The following is a 24,553-nucleotide window of genomic DNA, read 5'->3' on the forward strand; positions in this document are numbered from 1 at the left end:
TATATTGTTGACATGATTTTTTTTTTAAAAAAGATTTTATTTATTCATGAGAAAGATAGGAGGAGAGAGAAAGAACCAGACATCACTCTGGCACATGTGCTGCCAGGGACCAAACCCAGGACCTCATGCTTGAGAGTCCGGTGCCTTATCCACTGCGCCACCTCCCGGACCACTATTGTTGACATGTTTTTGAAATGCAGTTGATAGTTGACAAAATATACACATCAGGACTTACTCAGTGTAAAACAGTGGGAGAGATCCATTGTAGGTATAGTTGCAGGTATAACAAAGCAAGGCACTGACCATCAGGAAACTTTGGGTTTTCATAGAGAGAAAAGATAAGCATAAGTGAACAACAAAACTCTTCGAAGGACTAAATTGTGTGGTGTATGTTTATGAAGTTTAGATTTATTCTTCAGCATCCAAGAGCAGAAGACTTTTCCTTACTTTTCTAAGGCAAATTAAACTCATGGGTTCCATCCCTAGTTTATCAAGAAATTTAGTCAAATTTCTAGACTCCTTTGCCATTCCTAGACTTGAATGAGACTCATAAAGTCAAATCCCTAGTGATCTGTATCATTGGCATTCCTTATCTATTTGACAAGATGGAACTTTGATTTTGATACATCTGACTGCTAGGAACTAGCTTTAGTCAGGTTTGAAAACTGAGCACGGAGGGAAAACAGAGTAGAACTGAGACTGGAGTTGGTGTTTTGCACCAAAGTAAAAGACTCTGGGGTGGGGAGGGACGATTCAGGTCTTGGAACATGATGGCAGAGGAGGACCTATTGGAGGGTTGAAGTGTTATGTGGAAAGCTGAGAATTGTTACACATGTAAAAACTACTATATTTTACTGTCGACTGTAAACCATTAATTTCCCAATAAATAATTCTAAAAAAGAAAAGAAAAAACTAAGCATGGGTCTAGCCCCAGCATTATGACTATTCATGTTAAGGTAGTTTTTTATTTTCCTTTGTTTATTTGTTTTTTTTATTTTTGTAACTGTTTTTATAAATTTTTTATTTATAAAAAGGAAACAATGACAAAACCATAGGATAAGAGCTTCATGGGGTGGCAGGGGGTAGGGTGGGACACAGTCTTTTGGTGGTGGTAATGGTGTTTATGTACACTCCGATTAATTTGTAGTCATATAAATCACTATTTAAGTAATATGAGAGGGGAAAAACTGATTGAATGTCTCAAATGTCTCTATCCCTTTATGTCTCTCACCCTCAACCAAAGAGAGAGAAAGAGAGAGAGAGAGAATGAAGTACAAAAGAAAGAAAAGTAACTACCAGGAGCAGTGGTATGATAAGATATAGGCACCAAGTCCCAGTGACAACGCTAGGACAGAAAAAAGAAAAGAGAATTAAAATATTAGCTATAGTTACAGAAGACTTGCAAGCTAGTATTTTTCCTATAATATGTGAATAATCTTATAGAACTACATATAAAAACATATATATGTAATAAAAATTAGAAAAATGAAGATGCCTTACACCTTATTGGAATAACTACAAAATATGCCTTCTGCTTCACTTATTTATCCATGCCTCCCAAGGCTTTGAGTTCTAACAACATTGGTTAGTATCCTCATCCAAAAAGAAACTTACCTTTTATTCCTTCTTAAGGAATAAAATCCTATGCCTGGTTCTATAATGGATCACTCTAAGTATAATTGTAGCTACTTTCTTTTTTACATATCTGTAGGATTTTTTTTCCTGTTCTATTTAAATAGTTGCTATATACCATTGTAAGGTTTAAACCATACAGTGCATGGTTTATATAGATTATTAAATGATTACCACAATAGGTTCAGCTTCTTGCACAGATATGATAAAAAGAAAATACAAAAGACAGTGTGAAATTGATCCTCACTAAGTCACTTCCTTTCTTGTATCTTCACCAGTCATCCACCAAAACAAATTTAACTTCTCCTTGGCTTTGCCTTTGAGATATAAGGCCTTCCTTCAGTAAAACAGTCTGTCGTAGGTCAAGTCCACATCTTCTATAGCATAGTATTATAGGCCCCTCCTACCAACAGAATTGTGCCTAAAAATCAGTTCTCATGTTGTCATGTTGGAAGCGACTTTTTTTCTCTAGGCAATTACAAGTAAAGTGAACATTTGAGCATGAATTCAAAGATATATTTCAGAAACATTTCACAAAAATACAGCAGCTGGGAACTAAAGGAATCTATGTGGATTGGAATACTTTGTGATAATCTTAGACAAAAGCCTTTTATTTATTTATTTAATAATAAATGATATTATGGAGTTCTATTTTCTCAGTCATTGAAGTTCAGATAAAAGTTTTCCCTGTGTCAAGTAATTAATTTCTTATCTAACTATACATTATCACCAATTATTTTCCAAAGGAACATCATTCCTGGGAGTTATTCTACATCTTTGAGTTTCTTAAAGCCATATTTTTTTCTTTGAAAGTAAGTATATTATTATGTGGAAATAAAGATATCTGATTAATAAGATAATAATTTTTATACCACCAATTCTTTAAATGTATTATTTATTTTCAAGCAAAATAAAAAGCCAGACTTATCAACTATATATTTAAACACACATGGATTATTCTTCAGGCCTATCCAAAACCAACTTGAAACTGCATACTTAAACTGTGAATTTAAGTGCATGCTTTGTTCATTTTTGTATCCCACCCACAGATGCAACATCTCTGTGTTTTTGTTCCCAAGATTTAGTGAACAAAGGAAAAGGTTACAATAGGGCAGCAGCTAAATTTGTAAGGAAAGAGCTTCAGAAAAAAAGATCAAATTTCTAAAAGATATCTCAAAAGGTTTACGATATAAGAGGATTTAAAGGTATCAACCTCAGATTTCATTAATTTTTGTCATTAGTTTCAGCAAGTTCTACCTCTGCAAGAAGAAGCCATTTCATTTCAGCTTTGGAATGAAGGCATAGTTGTCTTTTAGAATGTTGTCTAGAATTTTAGTTATCCAATACACTTGTTCACAGAGTTTTAGCTTTCACAAGCTATACTATAAGAGAGTAAAGAAGGTTTTGAACTTTCGGTGTTTTATTCCATTGGTGTTAGATACCAGGAATATAGAAATTTAGAAAGAACATATCCAGATAATACCCAAAACTGAAGTTTCAACTTCTATTTAGAATTGATCCCATAAAGTTGATGTTCAGTTATTTGTTGGTTGATTGTTTCATTGTAGCCCCACCTCACAAAGAGATTTAAGTTGACTTCGAAGAATGTTACTGCATTTATGATTATGTAGGAAAATGTAATTTATATGGATATATACATATAGACTTAAGCAAATCAGTATAGAAGGAAACATACATCAGAGCAGAAGAAAAATAAGGATTTGACAACAGAATGAGTCTAGGAGTAGAGTTTACATAGAAAAGTGAACTCCTATGTAGTAAATAAAATGTGGCCTAAATTTTTATTCTGAGTTTCAGTTATGAAATTCACAGTATCAATAAAAGACAGTATATAGCTTTTTTGTTGTGCCACGAGATCCTGTAAGTATATAGCTTTTCTTTGGGTACAGAGGTATGGGGAAAGTTGATTGATTAATTTCCATTTCAAATATCTAGGTTCTTATGTATTAATTTATTCTGCTGTTTTAGATTTCTACTTTCTTCTGGGTTCTTCTACACAGGGGTGTTCTCAGCAAATGTTTCATTAATGAATTGGTAAAAAGTCAAGTGACCCCCAAAACAGCCTTATCCATCAATCAGTTGTATTTGCAGTTCTAGATATGTGTTCAATTCATATCTTGGAGATGACAACAAATAACAGTATACTTAATTGGAAATTAAATAAATCAAAGACCTAGGAAAGTCATAGATCCTCTAAGCTAAGTAAAAGTTCTCTCTGCAATTACCTCTTAATCTGGACTTAAAAATTCCACTATGATAACAATTTATTCTCATTCTTCAAATAAAATGTAAATCTCTTAGTTTTAGGTAGACTGAAGAGAGAAAGAGGAAGGTCAGCAGTAGAAGCTAAGTCTAAATCTGAGGATGGGTCTTAAAATTAGGGGGAAAATGTTTTCCTAGTTTATCCTTTCGTCTCCATTACTTGAAGTTTAGTCAAAACTTAGTGTTATAAGACAGTGAGGGAGGAATGAATAGATGGGGGAGGGAAGGAAAATGAGAGTGAAGAAGGAAAAAAGTGGAAGAATGCAGAGGAAGGAAGGGGGGTTGGAGGAAAGGGATAAGGTAGAGAAGGAAAAAGGAAAAACAAAGAAAAGCAGGTCCCCTATTAAAAAAAAAATACAGGGTTTTCCAAGGGAACTCTACATTGATGACTAGATTGAAAGTGTTTATTAAGTTTGCTTTTATTTAAGGTCATAGTGTCTAGGTTTTTCATAATACTTTATTTTTGACAGTCAGAAAAGTGTTAAAGCATGTTTCCTAATTTGTCTATGGGTTTGTATTAACTGTTAAAGGTGATCTGTTCTGATGAAAGCCAAATTTTGTTAAATAGTAGTTGACTTCAAAAACTGTAAAACCCTATGGCTATATTCATTCAGATTTCATATAACTTTAGTACTTTGTAATCAATGTTTCCCTCTTCCTTTTTAATCATTTTTTTAAATTTTTAAATAATCTCTTCAGAGTATGGATCACCAAATAGGGTAGGAAGTGCTATGACACCTGAGAATGCAACAGTGATCCATCTTTCCATTTCTCTATCTGAATGAAAATCAGCCCTGAGCAGTGAAATAGCCTCTGATAAGTCCTGTCTCACACCCCCCCATTATACCCTCACTCCATTCCACAAAATAAATAAGTACACAGTTCTGTTCTAAAATATTATATCTGACTACTACTGTTGAGTTTATATGAAATAACATCAGTTCAGCTTAAGTAAATGAGAAATATCAACTTGACAGACCTGACGTAGCAGATAGAACATCAGATTCAGAGGCTTAATGTGAGGTAGTTGAAGCTTAATTTATGAATCTATAATTTGGGGAAACAGACTTCTTTGAGATCCTAATAAAACTTTATCTCTATTTCCTTCCCCTTTTTAAAGACTGACTTCAATTTTTTTTTCCTTTTATTTGATAGCACAGACAGAAACTGAGTGGGGACAGGGAGGTAGAAAGGGAGATAAAATGAAGGACACCTGCAGCACTGCTTAACCGTTCATGGAACTTCCCCGTCCCCACTACAGTCCCAGGCAAGTGGGTACTGAGACTTGAACCCCAAGTCTTGGCTCATTGTAATGTGTGTGTGCAACTAGATGTGTCACTGCTCAGCCCCATCTCCTCTATTTCTTAAGAAATTCTAAATATTAAAAATATGCTCCAAAAGTGTTATGTGTCTGAATAAAGATTCAAGTAATATTAAATGTATACCCAACTGCACTACCAAGTTCATGAGTAAAATATTTTATCATTTAAATTCCTAATTTTACAATTTCTGTCCAGTTACAACAATAAGCAGTGGCTACAAAGATGCATACTCTCCCCAACTCTCATAAATGTTCTCCCAAAAATGTTTGAAAGTCAAATTTGTGAGAATTCAATAATTTTTTATGTTTATGAAAGTTCTATTGTTTGTGGTGAAAGAATTATTAAATCTCTACTTACACCTGCACCTAGGTTTAGACAGTTTGAAAGATAGAGAACTTTCATTGGCAGATGGTCCAAACCCTTCCCCCTTTTCACTCAGAAATGGATAAATAAAACAGGGCAGTGACAGTTTGGAATATGTTGTGTGTATGAAACCAGGTAGAAAAAAAAAGCCCAGGCTTTGCTTGTTGTCTTCCATTTGTATAACTGATTCCCATTGTGTCCTCATCACCATTCAAAGATCATGAAGATGCCATTGGGGTAGTAAAAAAAAAAAGAGTATTGAGTGTTCTGAGTCATCTGGTCTAGATGGTAGAAGCTATGAAAAAGCAACCTCTCTCCTACAGTTCAGAGACTCAACAAATCTCCCTTGTCATTTAAATACAGCAGATAACACTGAAATCTTGCCCTGGCAGAATAACCAACAGCCTAGGTTATGAAATGTATGTCTACTTTCTCCAAAGATACATGTCTCTTACCTAGTATAATTGACTTGATAAATAGCACTAGTCCTGGTAGCTTAAGGTTATCACTAATCATTTGAAATATTAAAGAGCAACCTCAGCATACTAAAAGTATCAAGGTACAATGTGGAAAAGAATGTGATAGGAAGGGGCTGTTTGTAGGTAGCTGGCCACCCTAGCCCTACTTCCTGTGCTGACCCATTTACCTCATGTGAGCCTGGTGGCCCAGATTGAAAGCTCAAGGGCTTTTCAGCCCTGCCATTTGACTTAGAAACTTGTTGACTTGACTAAAATTCACATTGGTTTTACTGAAACCTGGTGATCCCTCCTAAGTCACAGAGACTTAAAATTTTCATCTCCTTCTACAGTGCCTCACCCTTCCATGGACTCGTTTTATATATCTGAACTAAAAAGGACTGGATTTCACACCTAATTAAAAGAGAATGTATTGCCTGCTGTTTCCTTTCTTGTTCATTTTCCCCTGTGCACAAGCAGCTTTTTATTCTCATGCTAAGTCCTATCCCTGGACACCCGCAGCTTAAAGGACAAGCAGGAGCTGCCGGGTTCCTACAAAACAGAGAGCCTGGCCCTCCAGCACCTATTTCATAACAAGCATATTTTCCCTTTGGTACCCACTGCTGCTTCAACTCTATCCAGACACTGTGCTCACTCATAGAACATAATCACTTAGAATGCATGATCACTTCCAGTGATAGAATTCCATGCATATTTCCAGTGAACACCATCAAACTGTATTTTTACTTCAGTGAAAAGAGGATATATTATCATTTTAAAATACTGAGACAATTATTTGTATTACTTTGCTCATCTGTCCTATATTCACACTACTGTGGGGGGTTAATGGATGGGGGTGGCATCCTCAAATGCACATAATCTTTGTAAAGTTGTATGGTTTTGTAGAGTTTTTTTTTTTTTTTTGAATAGCCCAAATGCCTATTCAGTGCCAGTCTAGGAAAGAATGGAGTTAGCATTTTCACACCATTCTTTCCTATACAGTCCCTGAATAACCATCTAATCAAGATTTGTTTTCAATGGGGAACAAATCTTCTACAGTAGTGTATTTCAGATTTATTCCATTGGAATCTATACATTAATGTTCACTGGATAAAAAGGACATGTTTCACAAAAGCATAGACATTGCCTTGCTGCGGCAGAAACTTTTTCCCACTATATTAGTGTTAAAAATAAAAGAAAGCCTGGGAAAGGAATTACTTCAGCATTGTGTGCTGGAGGAGCAAGGCGTACATGAATAGAAAGGCAGGATCTCCCATCACATCTGTACCCATATTAGCAAAACCGATTTAGCCTTTCATGGGTGCTTACAGCAGTGTGAGACCAGTGCACTCAGAGATGTTGAAAAATTCTATCTATAAAAATCCAGCTTAGTTTTACACGTCAGGATGTGTTTTTGTGCAGGCTTGAGTTTATCACTATGACTTTTAATGAAGTTAATGGCAAATACAACATCACCATAAGAATTATAACTCAGACTATTTCATTTCATTTTTATTTAACTATTATTATTATTTTGCTTCTAGTCACTGGGGCTTGATGCTGGTACTATGAATCCACTGCTCCTAGTGGCTGTTTTTCTTCCATCATTTTATTCAACAGAATAGAGAGAAATTGAAAAGGTAAGGGTGAAAGACAGAGGGAGAGAAAGATAGACAGCTGCAGACCTGCTTCATTGCTTGTGAAGTATCCCCCTACAGGAAGGGAGCAGGGGCTCAAACCCAACTGGGTCCTTGTGCTTAGTACTATGTCCACTTAACCAGGTGCACCATGGACCATAACTCTATTTAACAGACAATTTTTTAAATTTTTATTAGCGGTTTAATAATGATTAACAAGATTATAAGATAACAGGGGTACAATTTCACAAAGTTTCCAGCATCAGAGTTCAGTGTCCCACACCCTCCATTAGAAACTTTCCTATTCTTTATCCTTCTCTGGGAAATGGACCAAAATTCCTTACGGGGTGCAGAAGGTGGAAAGTTTGGCTTCTGTAATTGCTTTTAAGAGATAACCCAATTGTTAATACAGATTTGATTCAAAAGCTTCATTTGAAATTCTCTCCGTGGTGTCTGTGTGTGTGTGCGTGTGCGTGTGCGTGTGTGTGTGATGACATCTTTTGCTTTTGAATATTTCTGTCTTTTAAAACAACCACCATTACTGTATGACTTAAGGTGGCCATTTATGACAATGTGGGTACAATCCAAGTTTCATTCCTCAGTGGCCCAATGCTATACAATGAAAAGAGTGCCAATGGGGCATGGGTTCTAATCTACCTAGGCACCTCCAAGATGTGTAAAACTTTGGACAAGTCATTCAAACACTTTGAATGTGGTACCACCACTTCCTTATTCATTTATGCTTGCAGGGTTATCACTGGGGCTCAGTGCCAGCACTATGAATCCACTGCTCCTGGCAGCCATTTTTCCCATTTTATTGGATAGGACAGGTAGAAATTGAGAGGGGAGAGGGCATCGAGAGAGAGAGGAAAAAAAAAAATAGACACCTGAAGACCTGCTTTGCCATTTGTAAAGTGTCCCCTCTATACTTGGGAAGCCAGGGTCTTGAATGCTGGATCTTGGCTTGCATCCTTGAGCTTAGTACTATGTGTGATTAACGGTGCACCGCTATCCAACACCTCAAATTCCTCTTATCTACATATAGGAGTGTTGTAAAAAGAAAATGAAATGTTATACATTAAAGAGTTTATATACTATAAAATGCTGCATAAATATTAGTTGGCATAATAATTGCTGTAGATCTCAGAATATTAAGAAAAACACAATTATTTTTTAGATATAACATCTAGTAGTATTACTGTAACTAGTGCTTTGATCATGTATGTACTTTAATTTTTTAACTATATGAATAAAAAATTAATAAATTTATCCTATTCAGACATTGTGATTTTATCTGAGACACAAACAATTTCAATACGTACTATTTTACTTAGTGATAGTAAACTATATATAGACAATCATAAATTTTTGCCCTGGAACAAATTGTTTAATCTCTTGAATTATTCTTCTTGTGAAATCAAGACAAGTTGTTCTTTTAAATTTTTATTAGTAATTTTAATAGTGGTTTCTTTACAAGATTATAAAATTGCTGGAGTATAGTTCCATACCACACCCACCACCAAAGTCCTGTGTCATGCACACGCACGTGCACGCGCACGCGCATGCACACTCTCTGATAGTCACTATAATTCTCAGAATATCTCAGAGACAGATTTACAGTTTGGCTACTTTTCTTTGCAGGTTCATATGTTTCAGTTCTATAGATTCCACATATGAGTAAAACTGCCAGAAGTCACTTTTCATCTCCATACTTACTTCACTGAGCATAATCACCTTCAGTTACATCCATTTTGCCCCAAAGGAAAAAATATAATATTTTAATTGCATAATAAGATTATATTGAATAGATTTCCCATAGCTTATTTATCTATGCATCTGCTGATGGGCATTTAAGTTTCTTTCACTCCTTGGCTATTGTGAATAATGCAGATATGAACTTAGAGGTACATATGTCCCTTCAAATTGATGTTTTCACATCCTTTGAGTATATTTTTAGAAGTGGCATTGCTGGATAATAAGGTACGTCCATTTTTATTAAAACAAGTTGTTTCTGAAGTTAAATGACTGAAGTTAAAACCATGATAATTCGTGAGTAGGTCTAGAATAAGCTGGAAGATATACTGTGCAAAACTTTATTTATCCCTAATCTGTATTCATCTTTTCACCTTTTTATTAGTGCATATACTTCCACACCTCACCCGTCACCAACATCTTGTACCCCACCATCTCCCATAACCTCTGTAGTTCTCACAAAATATTAGAGACAGGCTATTTTTTACAAGTTCATGTGTTTCACTTCTCTTTTTTTTTACATTTAATTACTTTATTTATTTATTTATTATTGGATAGAGACAGAGAGAAATTGAGAGGGGAGGAGGAAATAGGGAGAGAAACATCTACAACACTGATTTAACACTGTTGAAGCTTTCCCCTTGCAGGTGGGGGCCAAGGGCTTTAACCTGGGTCCTTGTGCACTGTAGTGTGTGCAGTTAACCAGGTGTGCCACCACCGGGCCCCCTTGTTTCAGTTCTCTAGATTCTACAAATGAGTGAAACCATTCAGTGTTTGTCTTTCACCTCTTTACTTCATCAAACATAATTAGCACCAGTTCTATCCATTTATACAGAATTTTTCACACAGCTTTAGGGTAAGACCCCAGACATCCAAGGGTCAGACTTCATTCAGGGGCCAATGCATGCAATGTAATGAAATAACTAAGAGTAAGCTCTAGAACCATACTATCTAAATTTAAATGGTAGTTTTACTACTTGTCTATGTAGCCTTGAGCAAGTTCTTTAATTTTCATAATGTACTTTCCTGAAACTCATCTGAAAATGGGGGTAAGAATACCACATATACCATAAGTTTATTGTTAGGATTAAATAATATAATAAACCAGTTAGAACATATTTGGAAAGAAGGAAAACTCCATTTTAGTAAGTCAGCCCTGTTACTATCATTGTGGTATGCCTTACAGGGGATTCTCAAGGATCTTGAATTTTTATCTACTAACTCTTTCCCTGGCTTACTGGAGTTTGCCTCTGAAGCCATATTTTATACTAGCACAATTATAGGATTCACATGATTCTTTAGTTTTGTAGATAATTTGTTTTCTATAAAATAAAAAAAATGGGAACTATAGCCCATTGCAAAATTTTAGGTATTTACTGGTCTGATGAAAGAACAAGAAAAAAAATTAGTTTATCAACGAAAGTGAACATAGATTCTGTAGGCATTTATTAAGCTAAGTGGATATGTATGGATCTAACTAAGGGAAATATAGGAATAAAAGTAATGAAATCATTTTAAAGCTGTGGTCACACCAGCTGAGTTTAAAAAGTAATAGAAGACTAAGTAAAGCAAGAAAGGCAAACTCATTGAGTTTAGACTTTTCAGAGCAGCTCCTAGTTCCTGAGGTAAAGAAGAAAGCACCTGAAGAGATAGCCATTCCTCCAATCTGCAGTTTTGCCTCTATAGTTTTTTAACATGAAAAAAAACCTGGGTATTAGGACAATAACAAGCACTTAACCACCAGGTTTTCAAGACCTACTTTTACTTGACCTCTCAAGCAGGCTGCTCAATTGGGAAGACAGTAATGTGGAATCTTCATCTGATGTAGCATGCTACTCTCTAAGTCCATCCATTTTGTTAAATGGCAAGATTTCTTTTTTTTTTTTATTGCTAAGTATGACATTTTTTAGAGGTGGAGAACTGTGTTTTTATATTTATTCGTTATTTTTAATTTGATAGGATAGAGAGAAACTGAGAGGGAAGGGGAGCTAGAGAATGAGAGAGACACTGGATCATATTCTTAATGTTTGAGGACTCTCCATTACTGGTTTCCATAGTGGCTGGGTCATTTTCTGTTCACACCATGTAGAAAGATTGCCGTTTCTCAAGATCCTTGAGAAACTTAATGTTTCTTATTATTTTTACCTCATTAATATCTGGACAATAACTAAACAAACAGATTATGAGAACAAAATGATGGTGAGTGTAGATCCAGGCAAATGGGAGTAGGTAAATTGAGTAGAGAGGGTCAACAATGTGTGGAAATGGGTGGAAACTAGTCTTCCAGTGGATGCCATAATGTAGGATATAGAGATGCTGAATTAGATGCTATATACCCAAAATGTACATAAGAACTTAAGCCAATGTTACTTCTGGTTAAAGATCCATTTTAAGAGAGGATTCTTTAGTCATTTGAGAGGTAAAGCAGAAAACAGGATGGCCACTGAACTTATAGTACTTGTTTTCTTTTTTTTTTAAATATTTTATTTATTTATGAGAAAGATAGGAGGAGAGAGAAAGAACCAGATACCACTCTGGCACATGTGCTGCCAGGAATTGAACTCGAGACCTCATGCTTGAGAGTCCAAAGCTTTACCACTATGCCACCTCCTGGACCACGGTACTTGTTTTCTTAGTCCATGATCAAAATATCACCAATCTGATCTTGTTGTCTGTACAAACTGGGATGAATTAGGGTGGCAGTGGATCAGGCTATTCACACCCTCCATATAGTTTACTGCTCCTTCCTACCAGGAGCTGTATAATAGATCCCTCTAGCATATACCTACAGCACCCTATTGCCTGGATCACCATACACCCCACTCCAGCTTTACTCCTGCTGTTCTAGCCTAGCCATTAGCAATGTTCTCTTTCCTTCTCAAAAGTACCCAGTTTGAATGCTAATTACGATCACCAAGTATACACTAGAATCTCAAGTAATGCTCCCATTGCTGACCTTATTAATGTTATTTCTTCATTAAATCTTGGAAAATTCAGAAAGCTGCTGTATCACATACAACCACTCTAGGGAGTATCCAAACGTGTTGTCAGAGATGACAAGAAGGATGCGGTGGGCCCTGCCTCTGCAGCTGGCAGACTGTGCTATTGTCTGAGTGTCATCTCACAAGGACAGCAACAGCTATTTAGTGGGTGTCTTAGTCTGGATTGAATTTCCCACGAATTTTTGCATACATGGTGTGGATTTTGAGGATATACCATATAAAATAAAGGAAAGAAAATTTATTTTATTAGGTATTCTTGCTGTGTATTAATAAAATAAGGGGGAGTCGGGCGGTAGCGCAGCGGGTTAAGCGCAGGTGGCACAAAGCACAAGGACTGTGTAAGGATCCCAGTTTGAGCCCCGGGCTCCCCACCTGCAGGGAGTCACTTCACAAGCGGTGAAGTCGGTCTGCAGGTGACTGTCTTTCTCTCCCCATCTCTGTCTTTCCTCCTCTCTCCATTTCTCTCTGTCCTATCCGACAATGACAACAACAATAAAACAAGGGCAACAATACAATAAACAATAAATAAAACAACAACAATAAAACAAAAAGGAATAAATAAATAATATTTAAAATAAAATAAGGGGCTTTCACCAGTTGGGGAAAATGTAAGCTTTCCCAAAAGACCTGGGCTTGGGTCTTTTTAAAATGGAGGTAGACAGCTACATGAGAACAAGTCTTCTATTTACCTTTCAGTTCTTAGTTGCTGGAGTTGTAGCAGGCCAAAACCCAGCCTGTTTATTAGGCTGTTCTTCAACTTCCAATCCTGGCTGAAGTTCTAGTGGGTTATTAGGGATTCAATACCACCACCACCTCCACCCCCAAAGTTGATACATCACTGAAATAAAATTAAAGGTCTTGTACCCATAGGCAGTTATACCTATTGTTCAGCTTTTCTGCAATACTTAATCTGTTTCACCACAGAACCCTCTTGTGTCCCAAGGGGTGGAATGCAGTGAGGGGCGGTGCTTTTTAAAGCTGCGAGCATAGTCCACTTGAGACAGGATGTTAGGAATGTGGTCATTTCTAACCTATGCCCTGTTTTCTATCTGTCTTGTCCAACAGGTGACATCAGTTGCAAGGGGATGACCGAGCGCATTCACAGCATCAACCTTCACAACTTCAGCAATTCCGTGCTCGAGACCCTCAACGAGCAGCGCAACCGTGGCCACTTCTGTGACGTGACGGTGCGCATCCACGGGAGCATGCTGCGTGCACACCGCTGCGTGCTGGCCGCTGGCAGCCCCTTCTTCCAGGACAAGCTGCTGCTGGGTTACAGTGACATCGAGATCCCGTCGGTGGTGTCAGTGCAGTCGGTGCAAAAGCTCATTGATTTCATGTACAGCGGCGTGCTGCGTGTCTCGCAGTCAGAAGCCCTGCAGATCCTCACCGCCGCCAGCATCCTGCAGATCAAAACCGTCATCGATGAGTGCACGCGCATCGTGTCGCAGAACGTGGGCGATGTGTTCCCGGGGATCCAGGACTCGGGTCAGGACACTCCGCGGGGCACTCCTGAGTCGGGCACATCCGGCCAGAGCAGCGACACGGAATCGGGCTACCTGCAAAGCCACCCTCAGCACAGCGTGGACAGGATCTACTCGGCGCTCTATGCGTGCTCCATGCAGAATGGCAGCGGCGAGCGCTCCTTCTACAGCGGCGCAGTGGTCAGCCACCATGAGACGGCGCTCGGCCTTCCGCGGGACCACCACATGGAAGACCCCAGCTGGATCACACGCATCCACGAGCGCTCCCAGCAGATGGAGCGCTACCTGTCCACCACTCCTGAAACCACACACTGCCGCAAGCAGCCCCGGCCAGTGCGCATCCAAACCCTGGTGGGCAACATCCACATCAAACAGGAAATGGAGGACGATTATGACTACTATGGGCAGCAAAGGGTGCAGATCCTGGAGCGCAATGAATCTGAAGAGTGCACGGAAGATACTGACCAGGCCGAGGGCACTGAGAGTGAGCCCAAGGGCGAAAGCTTTGACTCGGGCGTTAGCTCCTCCATAGGCACCGAGCCTGACTCGGTGGAGCAACAGTTCGGGCCTGGGGCAACACGGGATGGCCAAGCAGAAACTACCCAAGCTGAGCAGACTACAGAAGCCCCTGCCGAGGGTGGTCCACAGTCGCACCAGCTAGAGACAGGTGCCTCCTCCCCAGAAAGAAGCAATGAGGTGGAGTTGGACAACACAGTCATCACTGTCAGCAACAGCGCAGACAAGAGCGTCCTACAGCAGCCTTCAGTCAACACATCCATTGGGCAAACATTGCCAAGTACCCAGCTCTATTTACGCCAGACAGAAACCCTCACCAGCAACCTGAGGATGCCTCTGACCTTGACCAGCAACACACAGGTCATTGGCACAGCCGGTAACACCTACCTGCCGGCCCTCTTCACTACCCAGCCTGCGGGCAGTGGCCCCAAGCCTTTCCTTTTCAGCCTGCCACAGCCCCTGGCAGGTCAGCAGACCCAGTTTGTGACAGTGTCCCAGCCGGGCCTGTCCACCTTTACTGCACAGCTGCCAGCACCACAGCCCCTGGCCCCATCTGCTGGCCACAGCACAGCCAGTGGGCAGGGTGAAAAAAAGCCTTATGAGTGCACTCTCTGCAACAAGACTTTCACCGCCAAACAGAACTACGTCAAGCACATGTTCGTACACACAGGTGAGTATAGACACTCCCTCCACTGGACATGATAACAGAGAGGGGTGTGGTAGGGGGTGAGGATTTAGATAGAGAGAAGGACAAAATAGAAAATAGAGTGGAAGTTTTAGAGTCATCTTTCTAATACTACTGAGATCTAATGGTATGTTATCTAAAAATTTTAATCCCCACCCCATTTTAGCAAGGAAGCACCTGACCACAAAAAGACAAGATCACAAATAGCTTTTATGTAGAAGAGCTAAACTGGAAAGCTTGATAAAAAAAGTTTGTATGCACAATATACCTTACATACTTTGAATTTTATAATACATTCCTTAATTCCTTAATTATTTATTCATTTTAATGATACATGAAAGACACAGAGAGAAAGAAACAAAGATAGATAGATAGATACATACATACATACATACATACACACATACATACAAACAAACATACATACCAGAGCACTGCTCACCTCTGACATATGGTATGCTAGATAGAGACTGAACCTGGGATTGCAGAGCCTCAGGCTTTTGTATAACCATTATACTATCTCCCTAGCCCAAACCTGGGTGTTTAGAACTGTAAAAGTTCTTTTAAATCATGTGCTCTGAACATTTCTTTTTTTTTTTTTTCTGGATAGAGACAGAGAAGAGAGAAGTAGCAGTCAGAGAGGAGAGAGAGAGAGAGAGAATGATAGAGAGAGACTTACAACACTGTTTCACTGCTTGTGAAGCTTTTCCCCTGTATGTGGGAACCAGGGACTTGAACCTTGGACCTTGAGCATAGTAACATGTGCACTCAACCAGGTATGCCACTGCCTGATGCCCCCTTATTTATTATTTTATGAAAATAAGCAGAGCACAGTTCTGACTATTGAACATTTCATTTTATGACCCAAAACATTTCATTTTATGCAAGTAGAGAAGGAAAGGGGTTTTAATCTGTAATACTTTCTGTATTAACCAGCATGAAGAAACAACAACAAAACTTGATGCAAGCTTAAGTTGCATTTGTGGTCCCTGTAATGAGGAGGAGTGATACTATATTTTTTCTCATCTTTAACTACCTCAAAGGACTATAATCTGTGCTATGTACTACTTTTTGAAATGGTAGTAGACTAATTGGGACATATTCAGAGGAGTATGATTAGAATAATGAAAGGCCATAAAACTGTGACATATATTATAGTTGAAGGATATGAGTATTTAAGAAGATGCTCAGAAGGTTCAGGGGTAGCTTCAAAAGAGAAGGCTTGGGGCATTATGCAAGTCATATTCATGTATGCTCCAGGAAAACATACTATATTAGTCAAGTTAGAGCTCTGAGTCCTGATTGCCTGGGTTTCTACTTAGACTTAGCCACTACTGAACTTTAAACTTTACTAAGCTTTTATACATTTCAGTGCCCTAGTCTGTATAGCAGATATACTAGGGATAATACTAACACATCTTTCTTATGACAGTGTACTGAAGATTAAATTAATACTAATGAAGTTCTGAAAACAATCCCTGGCACATAACAAGCACTTTATGGATAGTAGTTATTAATATTATTGGTGATATTTACATGACTAGGAGAGGGAAAAAAAATTAAGTTCATTCTGTTTACCTCCAAAAAGTAGAACTGGACAAATGATTAAAAGCTTTAAGAAGAAAATTTAACTAAATAAAACTAAAAAGATTGTTAATTGTCAGAGCTACTCTAAAATAGCCTCTAAAGGTTATTCCTATAATTAGAGATGTTCAAGGAAAGAATGAATTACCATATCATTGGGATGTCGTAGAGGGCATTTAGTCATCAGGTGACTAGACAAGGTGATGTTTCATCCTGTGGTGTTTCTAGAGCTAAGATCTGCGTACCTCCAGACACCCCTTCATAGACATAGAGAATCTGATGGATAATCATCCATTTCTGTGATATATTGCAAATTTTTCCTTATATATAAAAATATCTACCCCAATAGTGATCACCATATTTGAAATTCCTATCATTTCACTCTAAAGCCTCTGGTTTCAGGATAGTTCTTATAAATGACAAATTGATTTCCAGGAAAAAGTCACAAACTTGAATTACAACACATGAACACAAATCATTTCCTCAAAGCAACCTGGTTGATAGATAGCCTAGCAGAAATCTAGGGGATAGGACATAAGACAAAACAGTTTTCAGTGAGGACAAGAAGGGAAGGAGAATAGTAGATAATGAGACAAAGTTCCTAGCCTGGAAATCAATAAATGAAATAGGACATCTTAAGATGAACTTTGCCTCTGCCTTTGTAGTTCATCATTAAGTCAGGTCGTATGCAAATACATGTATGTGTGTCTGTAATATATGTATACTATATATATGTGTGTGTGTGTATATATATACATATAATATATATATAGTATATTAATACACTAGTAACTTGAAATCAATCTAAGGAAATTTCCCATGTGCTATACGTATCATCGCTATTTAGTGAACTAATCAAATTGAAGTCTTAATATTTATCTGACTCCTTAGGTAAAGCTGACTTTGCCCTTGGATTCACAAACTTTTCTATCCTCCCCTTGTGTGCATGACTATCAGTAAACCCAGCAAATGTAAAATTCACACATTTTATTATGTCACATATCAAAATAAGGCTTAAATTTGCAACATAAAAATTTCAGTACACCAGCAGAATTTGTCTCTCTGGGTATAACCACATTTGTCCAATATACTCACCAGAGAATTTTGTGGTTCACCTAAATAACTACATTTACCCATTGAAAAACCACCAATGGGTTTGCACATTTGTACAAGCAATGTTGTTTCATAAGCCTGAATTTTGCTCAAAGTGTAGCCTTCAGATGCCTAGTAAACTATGACAAGTCTCATTAAGTTGTGGATTTTGTATTGGAAGTTTATAATATGGATTACAATATGCCCATATCTGGACACAATCAATAATGTATATATGATACTGGAACAATTTCCTTTAAAAAGAATCAAGGATCTGGGTGTTTGCACACCTGGTAAAGCACACACATGTTAAAAATAATCAAAACTCTTCCCTTTCATCCCAGAATTACTTGACAGTTTAGAAGGATCATCAGCCTATCAAGATTTTTGTCTAACTGAGTTTATAACCTAACAAAGTTTAAAAACAATTGGTCTCAAATTTCAAAATGAAAGAAAACCTGGACATATGAAAGTAACATAGGACCTGGATTCACTGTAGCCCACATTAAAAAAAAAATTCTCTGCAACGTATTTTGAAACACACACACACACACACACACACACACACACACACACTTGAACCTTCTCAACTTTATAGGATTCTAGGAAAAATGAAATATATATCCAGAGCAGATAGGCCAAATGTTTATCTGAAATACTTAAAATACTGGCTTTAGTTGACAGAGTGAGGTGAATTCCTTTTTGTTACTTATAGTCCAAATGAAAAGCATTCTACCATTTAAGATAGCTTGACAAAGTTAAAAGGAAAGAAACTTCTGTTTTCTTCTCTAGCATTTCAATAACTCCAAGGTTTATTGTAAATGGTACTAACTTTTCACAGCTGTAGAGAATCATTTCAAGATCTAGATTCTAAGTAAAATTCTGTGCAGCTCTGTGTTAGTGATTCACATATTTATTGAAAGTAAATGTTTGAGATAAATAAGTAGTCTATAGTATTGATTTTGGGGCTGCTCTTCTACCTTTGAGGACCAAGGAAGTCCTGAATATAAAAGCATGCTCTATATTGTTCATAATTCTAAAACTTAGAGGGAGACAGAGTGAAATGTGGCAGTACTGGGGTTAGATCATTTTGAGTTTAGTTTCCTCCAATTGGTTGTGTGGCCTTAAGCAAGACACTTCACAACTCTCAGTTTCTTTTAGTTGAAAATGAAAATAATAATTTTTCCTGCCACTTGAGTAGCTATAAAGATAGGAAGCATATAAGAGCTTTATTAAAAGACAGATTACTGTTTAAAATGTAAAACTATCATCACCATCTTAATTTGTTCCTCTCTCCCACCCCAGGAGACATTGAGTTTCTTTACTCTCTCTGAATAGCAAGTTGTTTATATGTGTCCTTCTCTGTGGAATTCAAAAACCTGAAGCAGTATGAAGCTCCTTTAGAGTCCCTTGGATTTCCTTTATAACATAAACTTCTTTTTTTTTTTTTTTATTCCTTGATGAGTTTTTTTTTTTCCTGCTAGGGCTCGGTGCCTGAATTATGAACCCACTGATCCTGTGGCCTTTTTTTTTTCTATTACTTGGATAGGACAGAGAGAAATTGAGAGGGGAGGGGAAGACAGAGAAGGGGAGAGAAAAACAGACACCTGCAGACCTGCTTCACCGCTTGTGAAGTGACCTCCTGCAGGTGGGGAGTTGGGGCTCAAATGGGGATTCTTGCTTGAGCCCTTGTGCTTGGTACTATGTGCACTTGGCCCAGTGTGCCACTGCCCCCCCAACCCCCATGAGTTTTTAAAAGTAAAATCATGTCTCTCACCTGACCTCTTTGTCCCCTGTTAAAGAAGCCATAGTACTACTTAATTTCTTCAAGGAGTTTCTTATTCACTTTACTGAAACTTTATAAAACTCCTTATAAAGAAGAGAAACCAAGTGTTAAAGATATACATTTAAATTAAATGAATAAAACCACAAAAATATCCTGTAACGGAATAAAGTGGGACTACTCTATGCCCTCCCCACTCAACAAAAAAAGCAAAGGCAAAAAGATAAAATAAGCCATGGAATTGATGTGGATATGAAAACCAGACAATAGGGGAAATGCTAAAATAACCCAAGAACAGTGGTTCTCAAACTATCAGTATAATCCCAGACCAGTGGTCTTCTAATTCTTGGGCCCATCCCAAACCTAAATGAGAAACTCTAGTGATGGAACTTACCAATTTATGATTTAGCAAGCACTGGCTCACACTGAATTAAGAATCACTTTTATTACTTAATATGGTCCTCTGAAATTCCACTAAAATTAATCCCTATGTTTGGAAAAAGTAAATCATTTCTGGGCAACAGGCTGATTTTTATAGAAGACAAATTATATTGTTGCCTTTGAGAAATGAAGTAAGTCTTTCAAACTGCCTAAGTGCCATAACCAAAGTATTCCTTCTGTACTGTATAGAAATTTACTTGCATTGTCATTATGTGCTTGCCTTTCTATCTTCACATTAGAGCATAAACTCTGTGAGAGTAGAATCAGACATACACACCTTACACTTCAATATAACCAGCATATCCTACACATATTAACATTCAATAAACATTTGATCAGTTAATGGATTGAATTATCTAATCAGGTCTGCTCACTTCTAAAATGATAAGTGATCTCTTTCCACAGAGTTGGTTTACTGTATGATGTAGTTTCATATAAATAATACAAAAAAAATTTTGCATATCTATGCACTAAGTACTTTCTCTAAGGAATTAGATATGTTTCAGATACCAAATTCTGTTTGTTCATACCTTGCTCTGTGTAATCAAATAGTACATGTAATAGTAATATGGATCAGGATGGCACTTATTGATCACTAAATTTAGAGTTGCCAGATTTAAAAACAAAAATATAGGGTACCCAGTTAACTTTGATTTTTGGACAAGAAAAATAAAGCATGTATATTTCCAGTTATGTCCTATGCAATAATTGTAGGATGCTTAGACTAACCTATCATTCACTGATTGTCTGAAATTCGCTTAACTGGATATCATGTATTTTATCACGCAGTACTTTCCAAGTAGAACTTCTTTTTCTAAAAAGCCATTTTTTTCTTTTTTAAATTTGTAACTAATGGTGGTTTACATGAGTATAAGAATACAGGATATAGTTCTACTCTGCATCCAACACCAAAGTTCTGTGCTCCTAACCTCCCAATAAGCCACGACAGTTCTCACAAAGTGTCAGAGGTAATTTAAATACTTTGTGTGTTTTTATAAGTCATATATTTCAACTCTCTACATTCCACATGTGAATGAAACAATACAGTTTGCCTTTCAACTTTTTACTTATTTCACTAAACATAATCTCTTAAGACTCAACTTTAGAAAAACAAGAAGGAGGTAGGACGTTTGCCTTTTAGTTGTCTAAATTCCACGTGATTTTGAGAAAGAAATGGTTTTATAGATTCTTTACACTTAGTATACTAAGATTTCATCCCTCCCCACTGGAGGGTTTAGGTCTGCAATGAAGTAGAGAAATATTGTCAGTGAGTTTTGATACTTGTGGATGATAGGTTAGAGATGTTTCTGAACATAGGGGACAGGGACAAATTCTAATTTTCTCAAAAAAAATCCAATCTAGAACTTTTTGCCTTAAAAATTATAGGTGAACATCGACTAGCATATGTAGTTGCTTAACAAATATTTGTTAAGTATGTGAATAAATGCTGGAAATGTGGGCATGCTTTCAAGTGTAATATAATTCAAAGAACTTACATATAAAATCATTATTTCTTAGCAAGACAAACTTCTCTTTCCTATATTCTTTTTCTTTCTTTCTTTTTTTACTTGCTAGAGAATATATTGTACCTAAATTCCCACTTCAGTTTTCTTCACCAACAAATGGCTAATGTTTTGTCCTTTCTGAGTCATATTAATAGCCCATTTATTACTAACTGGTTTTTTAAAATTTTTTAATTCCTTTTTGTTGCCCTTGTTGTTTTATTGTTGTAGTTATCAATGCCATTGTTGTTGTGTAGAACAGAGAGAAATGGAGAGAGGAGGGGAAGACAGAGATGGGGAGAGAAAGATGGATACCTGCAGACCTGCTTCACCACTTGTGAAGCTACTTCCCTACAGGTGGGGAGCTGGGGGCTCAAACCGCGATCCTTACTCCGGTCCACCTGCGCTTAACCCGCTGCGCTACTGCCCGACTCCCCCCACTACTAACTGTTTTTAACCACTTAGTTTCCCCTATACAAATGATAATCTTGTTACTTAAAGAAACATGAATATGTTTCTGTTTTAGACATGAATATGATATAAATAGAGCAATGCTAATAATATAACAATGCCATCATTAGAGTAGTAAAGGCAAGATTACAATAATAATGTGATAGTCTTCATATAGAGCCTGGTCTACTAATTATATCAACCAGTAAAGTAATGAACAAGTATACAATCTGGAGTAACAGAGCCTTGCTTTCACTACTTTCTGAATGAGCAACCTAAGGTAAATTCTACATCAAGCAGACCCTCAATTTCTGTTACATAAGACACATATTTTGCTTATACTTATATGTAGTTGCTCTGAGAGCCAAATAGTCTAATTTGTGTGCAATTCACTTATTCATAAATGCTGTAAAATTATGCAAATTTTAGGAAAATGCATGTTAGGTGCTTGCTAAAGTGGCAGCATACATCTGGTAACACAGTTCAGAGAGCAGAAAATTATGAGCTGAGGAAGAAAGAGATAATCTCGCTAGGGTAGGGTCATACACTCAGTCCTTACTGATTCATTGGATGACCTTAAGGATACTACTATACCTATACTTCTCTGGTGGAAATATTATCTGCTGGGGATGTTAATGCTATAAGGACAAATCAAGTAATGTGAGTGAAGTTCCCGGAGATCTTCACAATTTTACTCGACACTTTAAATGCTTAGTTATCACAGAAGCCACAGATGTTTTGTGAACATATTGTGCCCTCAATAGAAAATTCTTCTTATTCAGTTTTATAGTTCAAGCTGGCACCAAGATTACACTTAGGAACTGGAGAGACAGACTGGCAGCTTGTTACACCAACTGTATCTCAGGTGTGGAGGTCTCTCTTTAACTAGACTTCTCTGGAAGAGAACAGACTCTGCAGACAGTGAAAGCTCTGTGTGACTCCATCTAAGCACACTTTATTGTTACTGAATCCTTCTCCTTTCCTGTTTCAGCCTTTATTTTCCCCCATGCAGAGCACCTGCCATTTCAAAGCCCCTTTCTGTTTTCCTTGCCAGTAGCCGCCTGCCTCTCCAGTACTCAGTTCTGCCTTCCCTGTTGCCTGCTCTCTCACCCAGCACCCCTTGGTGATTTACTGACCCCTCACTGTACTCATCTGAAGAGGGGGCTGCTTGCTAGAGCAGATGTTGGAGAAGTAGAGGGAAAGGGAGTGGGGATGGGAGACAGAGTTTCCAAGAAATGCCCTGCTAACAACATTCATTGTCCTTTCTTAGATTAAGAGAAGCATAGTTAGAAGTAGAAAGGATCCTCAGAATAAATACAGAGATCATGAGCCCAAGAGATACCTCACAGGATAGGCTGTATGTCTTACTATACACAGTACAGGTTAGAGCGCTGGCACCACATGATAAGTGCAGTGACACCATGGGAAGCTCTGATGTCATGGTGCCTCTCTATTCCTTTCTTGAAAGACCTTACTTTCACTCTCTGAATAAAAAAAGTCAAGGGTTTTGAAATTGCATATGTACCTCTACTTAGGGGGTAGGGGAGTGGGAGGAGGGGACCAGAGATTACTCAGAGATCACTAAATCACTAGTCCTGTTGGGATGTATCAGTTCTTTCAAATATCTTTCATTTGAACTTTGAGCAGAGCCCTCTCCATCTACTAATTTAGCAGGCTTCCAATCTCTCTCTCTCCCTCTCTCTCTCTCTCTCTCTTTCTCTCTCTTTCTCTCTCTCTCTCCATTTATCAATCATGATGAAGTTTTAGTCCTGATACACAAGAAAGAGTCTCTTTTTAAAATTATTTATTTATTTATTAATGAGAAAGATAGGAAAAGAGAGAGAAAGAACCAGGTATCATCTGGTACACGTGCTGCCGGGCATTGAACTCGGGACCTCATGCTTAAGAGTCCAATGCTTTCTCCACTGCACCACCTCCTGGACCACAGCAAAGTATCTCTTTAGAAAGCAGGGTTCAAAAGCTGGAAGAAAGTATTTGTGTTCCCCACTCCGCCTCCCCTTGGAATTGCCAAGGGCACTGCCCCCCCCCCCCCCCCAGCACATACACACCACATTGCTTCCTCTACTCACTATCTGGTTTCTTGGCCTCAAGTGCTAAGTTACTTCCCACTAAAAAACCACTGTCTATGTCATATGCAGGCATAGTACTTGCTGTGCCACTTGTATTAGCATATGAAACTGAAAGCAGACTATATTTTAACTCTGAATTGGACATCTGTAGTATGTATTGTTTGCTTAACTAATTGAGTCTGTTCTTTTTATTTTTTTTCCCCTTAAACCAGAGCTTCCCCATGTCACCCAAATGATTTCTCCATTGATTTCATTTCATGAATTAACATGTGTTGAGGTGAACATTTTAATTTTTCTTAAAAATGACTTTATATTCTAAGTAGTTTCTCTCCTTAAATTTCAAATATGTAAAATACAGTAAGTGGGTACTTTAAAGAGGTAGTATGTCCAGGTATCTCTGTCAGGGGACTGGAATATATATATTTCCTGCATATTTATAGCCCCCAAATGTGTCTTTTAAGACTGAAGGGACTTAATATG

The 24,553-nt window shown here is 37.7% G+C and overlaps 1 protein-coding gene across 11 annotated transcripts in view; it reads left to right on the plus strand.

Moving 5' to 3' along the window:
- ZBTB20 (zinc finger and BTB domain containing 20) overlaps positions 1-24,553 on the plus strand; it is a 768,805-nt gene that overhangs the window by 738,652 nt on the left and 5,600 nt on the right. For all 11 annotated transcript variants that reach the window (XM_060198326.1, XM_060198322.1, XM_060198323.1 and 8 more), the window contains one exon: positions 13,512-15,116. In XM_060198326.1, coding sequence (XP_060054309.1) covers positions 13,512-15,116 — 1,605 coding nt within the window. The remainder of the gene's footprint in view (positions 1-13,511; positions 15,117-24,553) is intronic.

This window comes from Erinaceus europaeus, chromosome 9, assembly GCF_950295315.1.
Source record: "Erinaceus europaeus chromosome 9, mEriEur2.1, whole genome shotgun sequence".
Taxonomy (NCBI): domain Eukaryota; kingdom Metazoa; phylum Chordata; class Mammalia; order Eulipotyphla; family Erinaceidae; genus Erinaceus; species Erinaceus europaeus.